At 53.6% G+C, this 13537-nt stretch overlaps 1 protein-coding gene across 2 annotated transcripts in view; it reads right to left on the reverse strand.

The window, feature by feature from the left end:
• Window positions 1-13537, reverse strand: part of SORCS2 (sortilin related VPS10 domain containing receptor 2) — a 486615-nt gene that overhangs the window by 10713 nt on the left and 462365 nt on the right. For both annotated transcript variants that reach the window (XM_081580604.1, XM_081580512.1), the window contains exons 19-23: window positions 6038-6224; window positions 3870-4003; window positions 2910-3033; window positions 1432-1544; window positions 324-449 (exon numbers count right to left, since the gene is read on the reverse strand). In XM_081580604.1, the coding sequence (XP_081436730.1) occupies window positions 324-449; window positions 1432-1544; window positions 2910-3033; window positions 3870-4003; window positions 6038-6224 (684 nt within the window). The remainder of the gene's footprint in view (window positions 1-323; window positions 450-1431; window positions 1545-2909; window positions 3034-3869; window positions 4004-6037; window positions 6225-13537) is intronic.

The raw sequence follows: 13537 nt of genomic DNA on the forward strand, positions 1-13537 counted from the left end.
GAAACCAGCTCCTGGAGTCCCCTGGATGGTGCTCACCCCTCGCAGTGAGGCTGGTCGCAGTGAAGCGACCAGCTCCAGCCAAAGAAATGGGAGTGAAATTGGCGGTGCCCCTTGGGGGGCTGGTCCAGCCCGGTGCCCTGGTCCCCCCAACTCCTCCACCACCATGACCCTGGGGTAGCCACGAGGGGGGGGAGGGACAGCGATTGGTGAGAAATCAGCCTTTACGTGATGAGGAGTGACTGAGGTCCCCGTGCTTGTCGGGTATCACCATCAGACCCTACGCCGTGCAGGCGGGGACCCGGCCCAGCGGCTGCGGGAGGTACCTTGTCACTGGTGAGGCTCCTCTTCCTTGTGGGCCTGGGAGGGGGCAGGAGCACGTGCAGGTCGGCCAAGGTGGGCAGCCCCGGCTTTACCACTGTTACCATCAGCTCCTCGGGGATGCTGGTCTCCTGCGGGGGCACAGAGAGCCACTGTGATGCACCGGCGTGCCTCCTCTGTCCCCTGCCAGGCTCCAGGGCCCCCAGGATCACACCCCCTCCCCGCGTGACCTGTCCGAGTCTTGGTCATTCTTGACCCCTGCCCAGCATGGGGCGGCCCCAGCATCCTTTCCACCTCCCGCATCCCTGCCCTCCTGGGCCCTCAGCCTTTTGCCCCCACCACGCCCTCCACTTGCCCAGGGCTGCCCCTCTTCAGCTCAGTTCTGCCACTGCTGCCAGGTGAGCAGGCCCCTCCCTCGCTTACTGTCCTCCCCGGCGTCAGGGTTCCTGAGCATGCAGCTCCCTCCACCCACAAAACTCTGCTTCCTGGAAGTCCCACCTCACGCACATTCATCTGGCAAACTCCTATTCACCCTTCAGTGCCCAGGGCAATACTACCCGGATTCTTAATGGGCCAAAGGAGGCATGGCCATGGTGAGCGTCAGCCTGGGCCAGCCATGGATGACTCTGGGGGGCCGGGCTTTCTCCCCCGGGGGGTCAGGGGCCTCGAGGGCCCTGTGCCCGCCCCGCTGCACGGCCTTTGACTTCTGTGCCCCCGACGGTGGCCATCGCAGAGACTTGTCTCTCTGGCTCCCGTAGCCAGCAGTGAGTAAATGAGAATCACTTTAAAGAGACTCTGGACCGGTGGAGGAGGGCAGCTGTGTCTCATGCAAACAGCTGGTGCTCACTAGATGTGCATGGAGGATGCAGCCTGCCCCTCCCACACAAGATGACGCTCCAGCCGCGTGTCCCCCAGGGCCACGTGAAAGGATCCTAAGTGGCTTCCGAGCACCGTTGTCGGTGGACCCAAAGGACAGGTAATTAGGATGCAGGGCAGCCTGCCCACCCCCACCCCTGTCCCCTGCCCTGAGGACTCCAGCCCCTGCCCCCCACTTCCCTGGGGTACCCACAACCCATAAGGAGGGAGGTGGCTCTGCCATGGTGGGCCGGGTACCTTGGAGAGGAGCCGGGACACCACGAGGCCAACGTCTTCCCTCCACTCGGGGGTGTTGGGGTTATGAGCGTCCAGGTCCTTGGAAAACTGCAGAGGCACGACCTGAAACTGATCTGGAAAGAGGCGGAGATGGGAGAGTGTCGCCCGCCCTGATCCCTTTACAGATGGTGGCCATACCCCCTGGATGGTCCAGAGCTGGCCCTGGGGGTGGATCCTGCAGCCCACCTTCAGAAAACAGGATTCCTCCCCATCTATGTGCCAGCAGCTGTCCCCAGCAGGGCCCACTGCACTGATGCCATTTAATAAAAGTAATAACAACAAAGGTGACAGTGATGAGGACAGCTGACCTGGGAGGGAGAGCCAAGCCTGCTCTGTGACTTCCCCATCAACCCTCGAGGACAGACAAGCTTGGCCTTCTGTCTCCCAGGGATACAGGGAGTTTGACCGGGCTGTCCCCCCACCAGAATAAGAGTCCCTGGAGAGCAGAGTCCACCCCCCTGCCCGCCTGCTCTTTCTTGCAAATTCCCCAGGGCCCCCAATCAGACACCTCTTTTAGACCAACAAGCAGCAGGTGGTGAAAAAAAGACCCAGCCCTGGGAGCCTCAGAGTGAACTCCTCTCTCCATTTAGCTCCTGAGCCTTGGTTTTCTCATTTGTAAAGTGGGAGGAGGCTCTGTAAGGGTGAGCAGTCAAAGGGACAAGTGCCTCGTGAACGTGCAGTGCGGGTGGAGGTGAGTATTTCAAGGTTCCGGGCTCGGGCTACGGTGCCCACAGGCCTGGGAGTGAACAATGGCCAAGGGCTTTCCCCGAATACTTAACTGATGGCTGCTGTCCATGGCAGATGCTGTCTTAGAGCAAAATGAGGCTTTTATTGGTGTGGTAAAGAGGGGAACGTGGCTCTGGGTGGTGGGATGCTTCCATTCTGAGGACTAATTTTCGGTTGTGACTGTCTCCTGGGGGCGAGGCTCAGACCCCTCCCCAGGGGGGTAGGGAACAGATTCAGAGCAGGACTCCCAACAAAGTCAAGATCCCATGTCCTCTCTCAGATGTAATCATATGACAGTCCTCAGATGCCAGGGTGCTGAGGACACATGCTTGCAGGCGGGATGAGGGGAGGGACACCCAGTGCCCAGTGGCAGCTCAGTCCCGCCGATGCGTGACCTCGCCAAGCCCCTCAGCTGCATCCTCACTTCCGTCGTGTGGGGCCTGTGCATGCCCTGTGCACAGGAGTCATCAGTGTTTATTTTACAGATGGGGAAACAGAGGCCGGGGAGCCTGGAGGTGTCGGAGCTGTGCTGGGCCATCCCTCTATCCAGCCGGGGCTGCCCCTGGGTGGCTGGCACCTTGGTGGGTACCCCCCGCCTGGGACCAGTGCCTCGGTGGTACCCCCCCCCCGCCGCCTCCGCTGCCTGGCCCGACTCTGAGCTCCCGGGAAGAAGAAACCGTGCTGCCTGCCGCGGTGGGGGAGAGGGAACTCACCCAGCACGCGGACCACCTTGGAGTCCTGCAGCACAGAGGTCCCGCAGGCAGCCTGCACCGTCACCCTCACGTCCCCTGGGTCCCCAAATCGTGTCGTCACAGAGTTCTCCAGGGACAGGCGGGGCTGTGGGAACATGTGGGGGTCAGGACCAGGCTGGAGAGCTGGCCCCATGGGAGGCCTGCTGTCAGGGCCATGCTGAGAGTGCCTGGGGGGGTGTGGGGAGGTACCCCCAGAGAGACACCTGGGCCTGAGCTCCCCAGCTCAGACACGAGTCTCCCAGGGTTCCCCGCCCTCCAGAGGCGCCGAGACCCCCTGTGTGGACGGTGTCAAAGGCCCAGGGTGGCTGCTAGGCTGGGCGTCCCTGTCGCCTCCCTGCCCCACCCCAAGCTCAGCTGGGCGGTAGCACCTTCATGCTCAGACCCCAGGACCGGGCTCAGCACCCACCCCATGGGGTGGGGCACACACATGGATCATGGGGTCCGCACTATGACCTCGGGCCTTGCCAACAAGGAGACAGAAGCTCCCACCAGGCATCTGTCCTCGGCTCCCCATGGCTCACAGGACCCTGGGTGATGCTTCTGAGGTCGGGCTCAGCCCAGGGGCCCCCTCCTCCATGAAGCCCTCCCTGATCACCTCCACACTCAAACTAGAAATGATCTGTCCCCACCCTGTGATGCTTGTCACACCCTAACTCAGGTCACCTACTCTGTTCTCACTTCTTCCCCAGGAAAAAGCATGGTCTGGTCTGATCCGATTTACCACGTGTCTACCACACTCAGACACAGCCAGACCCCAAGCAGATGCTCAGGGTGGAGGGAGGGTTTCTGTGTGCCTGCCTCACCTCCATGGTGTCACATGCTCTGTCCTGCCCAGTACGGAAGGTGGGATCTGCCCCACTCTCCACCCCAGATGGGAGCTTGTGGGGAGGAGGGGCCTCCAGGGGCCCCGGGCCTGTGTACCTGCAGGCTGTGGCCGATCCACCAGTAGAAGACGGTGAGGTTGGGCTTCAGGGGCAGCAGCACGGCTGTGAGGTTCACCTCCTGGTTGACGCCGATGACAGGAACCACCTCCAGGTAGAGGGCCTGCAGGGGGGCTGCAGTGGCCACATAAAGGTTAAGGGTCAGAGGGCATCAGGGCACTGGCCACATCACAGGTGGCTATCGGTCACTGTCACCATCAACCTCATCACCACCACCACCACCATCATCACCACCACCACCACCATCACCACCATCAACACCTCCACCATCATCACCACCAACAACAACAACACCTCTACCACCATCATCACCACCTCCACCACCATCACCAACACCAACACCTCTACCACCACCACCACCATCACCACCACCAACACCTCCACCACCATCATCACCACCACCACCATCACTACCACCAACACCAACAACAACACCTCTACCACCATCATCACCACCACCACCAACAACAACACCTCTACCACCATCACCACCACCTCCACCACCATCACCACCACCACGACCTCTACCACCATCATCACTACCACCACCACCATCATCACCACCAACACCTCTACCACCATCATCACCACCACCATCACCACCACCACCATCACCACCATCAACACCTCTACCACCATCATCACCACCACCACCACCATCACCACCAACAACAGCTTCACCATCATCACCACCACCACCACCATCACCACCATCAACACTTCTACCACCATCACCACCACCACCACCACCACCACCTCCATCATCATCACTACCACCATCATCACCACCACCACCACCATCACCAACACCAACACCTCTACCACCACCACCACCATCACCACCACCACCACCTCTACCACCATCATCACCACCACCACCACCATCATCACTACCACCATCATCACCACCACCAACACCTCCACCATCACCACCACCACCACCACCACCACCTCCACCATCATCACTACCACCACCATCACCACCATCAACACCTCTACCACCATCATCACCACCACCACCACCATCACCACCGCCAACACCTCTACCACCATCATCACTACCTCCACCACCACCATCACCACCACTACCATCACCATCATCACCACCATCATCAGCTCTATCATCACAACTATCATGACCATCACAGTCAATACCATGGCCATCAATACCACCATCACCATTCCCATCACCATCATCACCACCATCATCATCAGCTCCATCAGCTCCATCATGGCCACCATCATAACCATCACCACCACCACCATCACCACAATCATCACCATCACCACCATCATTATCACCTTTACCATCACCACTACCATAACCACCATCACTGTCAACACCATGACCATCAATACCATTACCACCAGCTCCATCATCACTACCATTATCATCATCACCTCACCACCACCACCATCATCATCTCTGTCATGACCATCACCACCACCACCACCAACGCCTCTACCACCATCATCACTACCTCCACCACTGTCAGCACCGCTAGAAACACTACCACTTTCATTGCCACCATCACCATCATCACCATCACCACCATCACCACCATCACCACTATCATCAGCTCTATCATCACCACCATTATCACCACCATCACAGTCAATACTATGACCATCAATACCACCACCACCATTCCCATCACCATCACCACTACCATCATCACCATCAACAACATGACCATCAATACCATCCCCACCATCATCACCATCACCACCATCACCATCATCGTCAGCTCTGTAACCACCACCATTATCACCACCATCACCGTCAACACCATGACCATCAATACCATCACCATCATCACCATCATCACCACCATCACCTCTATCATCAGCACCGTCACCACCACCATCATCATCATCAGCTCCATCACCACCACCATCATCACCACCATCACCGTCAACACCGTGACCATCAATACCATTACCACCATCACCACCATCACCTCTATCATCAGCACCGTCACCACCATCATCATCACCACCAATCCCACTGTTGCACAGACCACTGTGGCTGTGGACTCAAGCCCAGCCTGCATGCCTCCCTGCCCTTGGGTTCCCTGTGCTTCCCCAAGGACCAGGTCTCTCTGTCACAGGGAGTCACCCTTGGCCTCGAAAGGGTAATGGACTTACAGTTGACCTGGACAAACAGCACTGCTTCGTCGTGCCCTGCCATGTTCTCTGCCCTGACAGACACGCGGTAGACGCCGGGGCTCTCATAGCGGTGCCGGATGGGCTCCCCGGTCAACGTGAGGTTCACGTACATGGCCTTGAAGCCATCCCCCAGGTCCACCTGGTACTTAGTGGTCAGGACATCACCCTGTAAGACACACCAGGGGGCCACTTAGGACCTGGCTGCAGAGCTGGGGGCCAGTGATGGGCCATTCACTAGCTCACTCACCTATTTGATCACTCACTCATTCATTCATTCATTCATTCCCTTAGTCCTTTCCTTCCTCAAAGCGAGCTCCCTGGGGACTCCAGGGAGCCAGGTCTGTTCTATCCTTGCCACCCCCCACCCCGCCCCAACCTGGAGGGCAGGGCTGAGATCAATGGGAGAGGATGGAAAGAGTAGCCAGGGCCATGTTTGCAGTTCAGAAAGATGACCCAACCGCTGAGCTGGAGAGGAGTCAGCACAGACGAGGTCAGGGAGGCCTGGGCCAGGGACCGGGAGGGCAGGGAGAGGCCTCACACCTGCTGCACAGTTTAAGTAACAGGGAGATGTGCGTGCATAAAAACTGTTAGTCTCCTAGGAAATTAAAAACAAACCAAAACATTATTTTCCCCTCTGATGCTGCGATTCCTGCATTTTCTTTTATCTTCTCACTATGTGGCACCAGGAGTGACACTCGGGTGCATGGGCTCTATGCAGGGAGGGGGGCCCTACCGATGGTGACCCCTCCCCGGCATCTCCTCACCCACGTGAGCCATCTAATCACCCGTATAATCCCCATCGCGAACATCGTCTTCCAATAACCGTGTTTTCTTCATGGAGTCTTGGGAAAGGAAATTGAGGAAGCAAACAGGAACTTTTTCAACTTCATGGCAAGAACAAGTTCTTCAATTACTTCATGTCCTCTCTCCCCATCACCTCCCTATCAGATCTTCCTGCCACCCCTCTGCCCACTGGGGGAACACCCAGGAAACCATGTCCTAGAGATCAGGAATGAAACATGACCATCATTAACTGTTTAGTGATCCTCTTGGTTTACACCTGCCAAACCCTAGAACTTGGCAGAGTACTATTATATAAATTATGTTCATTCACCTTTCTTCACAAATATGGTGTAATAGGTGGGATCATGCCCAGTCTCTCCCCCATCCACACTCACTCAGAACCTCAGAATGTGACCTTACTTGGAAGTAGGGTCTTGGTAGATGTAATTAGTTAACTTGAGGTCACACTGAATTAGAACAGGGTCCAAGTTCAATGGCTGGGTCTTTATAAGAAAGAGGAGGGGCTTTGAGACACAGAAAGGAAGCCAGGTGAAGACAGAGGCTGGAGGGGGTGCAGCCCTCGCCCAGGGATGCCCGGAGCCCCCAGAAGCTGAGAGACAAGGGAGGACCCCCCTTCCAGAGGGAGAACAGCTCTGCTGACACTTGATTTTGGACTTCCAGCCTCCACAACTCTTGAGAGGAGAAATCTCTATTATTTTAAGCCACCCAGTTTGTGGCCACTGTTGTGATGGCCTCGGGGACCTTACACAAGTATGTTCTGTGATCCCCATTTTATAGGTTGAAGGACTGAGGTTCTGTGAGTCCAGAACCCACAGGCTGGCTTGTGGTCAGGGCTCTCTCTGTTTAAAGGCAGCCTTGTAGATGGGAGTGGTCTCAAGGTCAACTTGCTCCGGGAGAGAGGGGTCTCCATGCAGCTTCCTGGGGGAAGAAGGGGCTTCTGGCTGAGTCTGGACATGTGGCTTTAATGGGCAGGTGCCACACTGCCTGGGGATGCTGTGTCCTGCCTGTAAGTGGCTAAGAGGGTGTGCCTTAAACTCCTGAAACACTTCCCTTGGTTAAAACACTTCATCACAAGGACTTCCTTGGCGGTCCAGTGATTAAGACTCTGCACGTCCACCACAGGGGCCGCAGGTTCGATCCCTGGTCGGAGAACTAAGATCCCATGTGCCATGTGGTACGGGCAAGAAATAAATAAATAAAACTTAAAAAACCCACCTCGCCAGCCTGAGCATCTCAACTAGAGAGTAGCCCCTGCTTGCCTCAACTAAAGAAGAGCCCTCGCAGCAATGAAGACCCAGCACAGCCAAAATAAATAAAGAAAATTATATTAAAAATAGTAATAATAAAAAAAAACTGTCATAATCAGGAAGGTAATAGAGCGGCAATGTAAGAAAATACAAAAAGGCAGAGAAGTAGCTAGAAAGGAAAAATGGTGACGTCACCACAACACCCACCACCCACAGCACAGTGTTTCCATGCAGATCTGCGTGTGTGCGTGCGTGTGTGTGTGTGTGTTTATTCCTGAGTGCTTCAAAAACACTCAGAAGTCTCATGCTGAGCCAACTGCCAATTCACATGTAATGGCCAAGGATATAACACAGAGAGACCCATGTTCGCGGTACCCAGTTCTCTCCATGCTAACATCTTGCAGAATACATATCACGGCTTGGAATCCACAGTGATTCAGCCACAATTCAGTCACCACTGGGGTCCCTATGGCTACCCTTTCACACCCAGATGTGCCTCTCCATCACATCCCTGACTCCATGGGATTAGAACCTCTAACCTGTTCTCCATTTCTATAATTTCATTATTTGGGGAATAACTCTTGCCTGGAAAATCCCATGGATGGAGGAGCCCGGTAGGCTGCAGTCCATGGGGTTGCGCAGAGTCAGACACGACTGAGCGATTTCACTTTCACTTTTCCCTTTCATGCATTGGAGAAGGAAATGGCAACCCACTCCAGTGTTCTTGCCTGGAGAATCCCAGGGATGGCGGAGCCTGGTGGGCTGCCGTCTATGGGGTCGCACAGAGTCGGACACGACTAAAGTGACTTAGCAGTAGCAATCCTCTAAGTAGAATCACTGGGATTAGCTTTCTCATTCAGTATAATTCTCTGCAGATTCACCCAAGCTGTGGTGTAGAGTCCGTTCCTTCTTATTTCAGAGTACCACCTGTGGGACGGACGTACCACCTCACCTCGGGTTTATCCACTCGCCCACTGTGGACATCTGGTTCTCTCCATTTCTGGCTCTTATGAGTAAGGCTGCTGTGAACCTTGATGCAGACAGGTTTCCCTGTGAACCTGCCTTTGTTTCCCTGGGATAAAGGCCCAGGAGTGTAACTGCCTGTGGTTGTTGCATGTTTAGTTTTTAAGGAAATGACCAACCTTTCCAGAACGGCTGTACCATTTCACATCCGCGTCAGCCAGGTGGGAGGGACCCAGTTCTCTGCGTCCTCGCCAGCGTTTGGTGCGATCGCTGTCTTTCATGTTAGTCATTCCCGCAGGCGTGCAGGGACCCCTCTTTACGTCACATTTCCCTGACGGCTGATGACGCTGAAGGTGGTTCCCTGTGCTTATTTGCCTTTCCCTTCAGTGACACGCTTCTCCACGTCTCATCTTCTCATTGGCTTGCTTGTCTTCTTATGGTTGGGCCCTGAGGAATCTTTCCATATTCCGGATACTAGTCCTTGCTGGGTGTGATCTGTAATTATTTTCTCTGTGGCCGTCTTTCCACCGTCTCAGGCTCTGTCACAGATCAAACGTGCCGCCTTCTCAAGTCCAGTTTATCCCATTTCCTTCACGGGTGGTGCTTACGGTGTCAACGCTAAGAACTCTGTCTAGCCCTAGAGCGCAGGCATTTTCCCGTCTTTTTTCTACGAGCTTCACAGGTTTCCATCTAAGGCTGTCGTCCACTTTGAGTCAACTCTGCATCAGGCATGAGGTTCGTTTTCACGGCTCCTCCTTTGTTGATGCCTGTCCTTCCTCTGCTGAAATGCTTTTGCTCCTGGGCCAGAATCAGCCGGACCCATCTGTGTGGGTCTGTTTCCCCATCCGATCTTATTTTCAGTTCTGAGATCTTCACAGAACTTGGATTCCCCTGAATCCAGGGCTGTTTCCACACCTGGGTTGGGTGCGTGTGTCTGCGGTTGTGTACGAATGCGAGTGTGTGGTCACGTGTGAACATGTGTGTGTGTGTGTGTGTGTGCGTGAGAACAGGAGTGTACACCAGTGAGTGTACCCACTCCAACCTTGCATCTACTCCTTCCCAAGGCTTCGATGCGGGAGCCAGCGGCCTCTTCCAGACAGTGGAGCGCAGTGGACTCCCTTCCAAGAGCGTCTTTCTGCTGTTCCCTCACTCCTGCCCCTCCAGGCGAGGGTCCCAGCCTGCTGGGATGGTGGGCTGCCAGGCGTGTCCTGTCCTGGGTCTGGATGGAGCGTCCCAGCAGTGACTAGCTGCTGGGATTCCGGGCTCTAGAGGGCAGCAGGTGGCCATGTTTCCTGCAAGTCAGCTCCGGGCCGCAGCTGGGTCCCCTCCGAGGGTCTGGGTGGCCCCAGGCTGGGCAGGGGGCTGCACCCTCCTCTGCAGTGAACAGAGCCCCCACCACCACCACCGCCACAGGGTTGCCTGAGGCTGCAGAGTGATTCTCAGGGCCAGGCTCAATCATCACGGGGCCAGCAGGCTGATGCACCCTCGCCTCAGGTCTGGGGGCTGCAAACCAGGAGGTGTCCACACAGAGCCCCAAGGCCTGGACCCAACGCCAGCTCTGCGTGGTCCCAGGTGGGTGGCTGCCCCTGTCTGAGCCTCGGCCTCCCCAGCTATAAAGCCGGCTGGTGGGAGCACAGCCTGTGGGTGGCGGGAGACGGACGGGAACGCGCCCACGCGGGCGCCCGCGCATCCAGTTCTTCATACGGGACCAGAGCCCCTGCTTTCCAACGTCAGAGACAGCGTCGGCGTTTCCCGGTCCCTCCTGGGCACGCACGGAAGGACGACTTCTACACGAGGATCCACTCAGTTCACCCAACACGTTTGTTAACTGAAGCCCCCGATGTCCGAGAGCCGTGAGCCTGGGGAGGCTGGGGCCCCGGGTGGGAAGAGGGGCTTCTGCACCCCCTTGGTGCTTTCCTGTCTGCTTGTGAGTTTTTCTAGCTTCTATTTTTGAATTTTCTACTGTGAACGTCTGTTACATCTATAATCAGAAAAATAAGCATGCTGCAGATTAGTTTAAATAGACTAGAAGGGAATAAATTAACAGTGGTCACCTTGAGAAAATAGGATTTGGGGTGACATTTATATTCTTATGTTTTTAATGTGTTTCCCCAGTGTTCTACAATGAGTATATGCCATTCTTAAAACCAGAAAAAATTGTAACACTTATAATAAAAAAAGAAAGAAATACTGGGAGACAGGGAGGAAATTTATATGTTTATGTGTGTGTGTGTGTGTGTGCATGCATGTGTGTTAGTTGCTAAGTCATGTCCAACTCTTTGTAATCCATGGACTGTAGCCCACTAGGCTCCTCTGTCCATGGGATTCTCCAGGCAAGAATATTGGTGTGGGTTGTCATTCCCTTCTCTAGGGGAATCTTCCCATCCCGGGGATCGAACCCAGGTCTGCCATACTGCAAGCAGATTCTTTACCATCTGAGCCACGAGGGAAACCCCTATATATGTGTGTGTGGGTATACATATACACATATATGAAATATTTCTATACCCATCAATCTATATTTGTATCTATGTCATCCATTAACTATCAATGAATTTGCCATCAATTTACACCTATTTATCATTTATATTTCGTTCCAATCCCAAAGAAAGGCAATGCCAAAGAATGCTCAAACTACCGCACAATTGCACTCATCTCACATGCTAGTAAAGTAATGCTCAAAATTCTCCAAGCCAGGCTTCAGCAATACGTGAACCGTGAACTTCCAGATGTTCAAGCTGGTTTTAGAAAAGGCAGAGGAACCAGAGATCAAATTGCCAATATCCGCTGGATCATCGAAAAAGCAAGAGAGTTCCAGAAAAACATCTATTTCTGCTTCATTGACTATGCTAAAGCCTTTGACTGTGTGGATCACAATAAACTGTGGAAAATTCTGAAAGAGATGGGAATACCAGACCATCTGACCTGTCTCTTGAGAAACCTGTATGCAGGTCAGGAAGCAACAGCTAGAACTGGACATGGAACAACAGACTGGTTCCAAATAGGAAAAGGAGTCCGTCAAGGCTGTATATTGTCACCCTGCTTATTTAACTTATATACAGAGTACATCATGAGAAACGCTGGGCTGGAAGAAACACAAGCTGGAATCAAGATTGCTGGGAGAAATATCACTAACCTCAGATATGCGGATGACACCACCCTTATGGCAGAAAGTGAAGAAGAACTAAAGAGCCTCTTGATGAAGGTGAAAGAGGAGAATGAAAAAGTTGGCTTAAAGCTCAACGTTCAGAAAACTAAGATCATGGCATCTGGTCCCATCACTTCATGGGAAATAGATGGGGAAACAGTGGAAACAGTGTCAGACTTTATTTTTTTGGGCTCCAGAATCACTGCTGATGGTGACTGCAGCCATGAAATTAAAAGACGCTTACTCCTTAGAAAGAAGGTTATGGCCAACCTAGATAGCATATTTAAAAGCAGAGACATTACTTTGCCAACAAAAGTCCGTCTAGTCAAGGCTATGGTTTTTCCAGTGGTCATGTATGGATGTGAGAGTTGGACGGTGAAGAAAGCTGAGCACCGAAGAATTGATGCTTTTGAACTGTGGTGTTGGAGAAGACTCTTGAGAGTCCCTTGGACTGCAAGGAGATCCAATCAATCCATCCTAAAAGAGATCAATCCTGGGTGTTCTTTGGAAGGTCTGATGTTGAAGCTGAAACTCCAATACTTTGGCCACCTCATGCGAAGGGTTGACTCATTGGAAAAGACCCTAATGCTGGGTAGGATTGGGGGCGGGAGGAGAAGGGGACGACAGAGGATGAGATGGATGGATGGCATCACCAACTCGATGGACATGGGTTTGGGTAGACTCCGGGAGTTGGTGATGGACAGAGAGGCCTGGCGTGCTGCAATTCATGGGGTCGCAAAGAGTCGGACACGACTGAGCGACTGAACTGAAAAACGGATCATTTATATTTATTTATCTATCTATGCATCACTATGAACAAAGCTAGTGGAGGTGATGGAATTCCAGCTGAGCTATTTCACATCCTAAAAGATGATGCTGTGAAAGTGCTGCACTCAATATGTCAGCATATTTGGAAAACTCAGCAGTGGCCACAGCACTGAAAAGGGTCATTTTTCATTCCAATCCCAAACAGAGGAAATGCCAAAGAATGTTCAAACTACCGCACAATTGCATTCATCTCTAGCAAAGTAATGCTCAAAATTCTCCAAGCCAGGCTTCAACAGTACATGAATGGAGAACTTCCAGATGTTCCCGCGGGATTTAGAAAAGGCAGGGGAACCAGAGATCAAATTGCCAACATCCGTTGGATCATATAAAAACCAAGAGAATTCCAGAAAAACATCTATTTCTGCTTCATTGACTATGCTAAAGCCTTGACTGTGTGGATCACAATAAACTGTGGAAAATTCTGAAAGAGATGGGAATACCAGACCACCTGATCTGCCTCTTGAGAAACCTGCCCAGGTCAGGAAGCAA

The sequence above is a fragment of the Giraffa tippelskirchi genome, chromosome 1 (genome assembly GCF_054371585.1).
Source record: "Giraffa tippelskirchi isolate mGirTip1 chromosome 1, T2T-mGirTip1v1.2.pri, whole genome shotgun sequence".
NCBI lineage: Eukaryota > Metazoa > Chordata > Mammalia > Artiodactyla > Giraffidae > Giraffa > Giraffa tippelskirchi.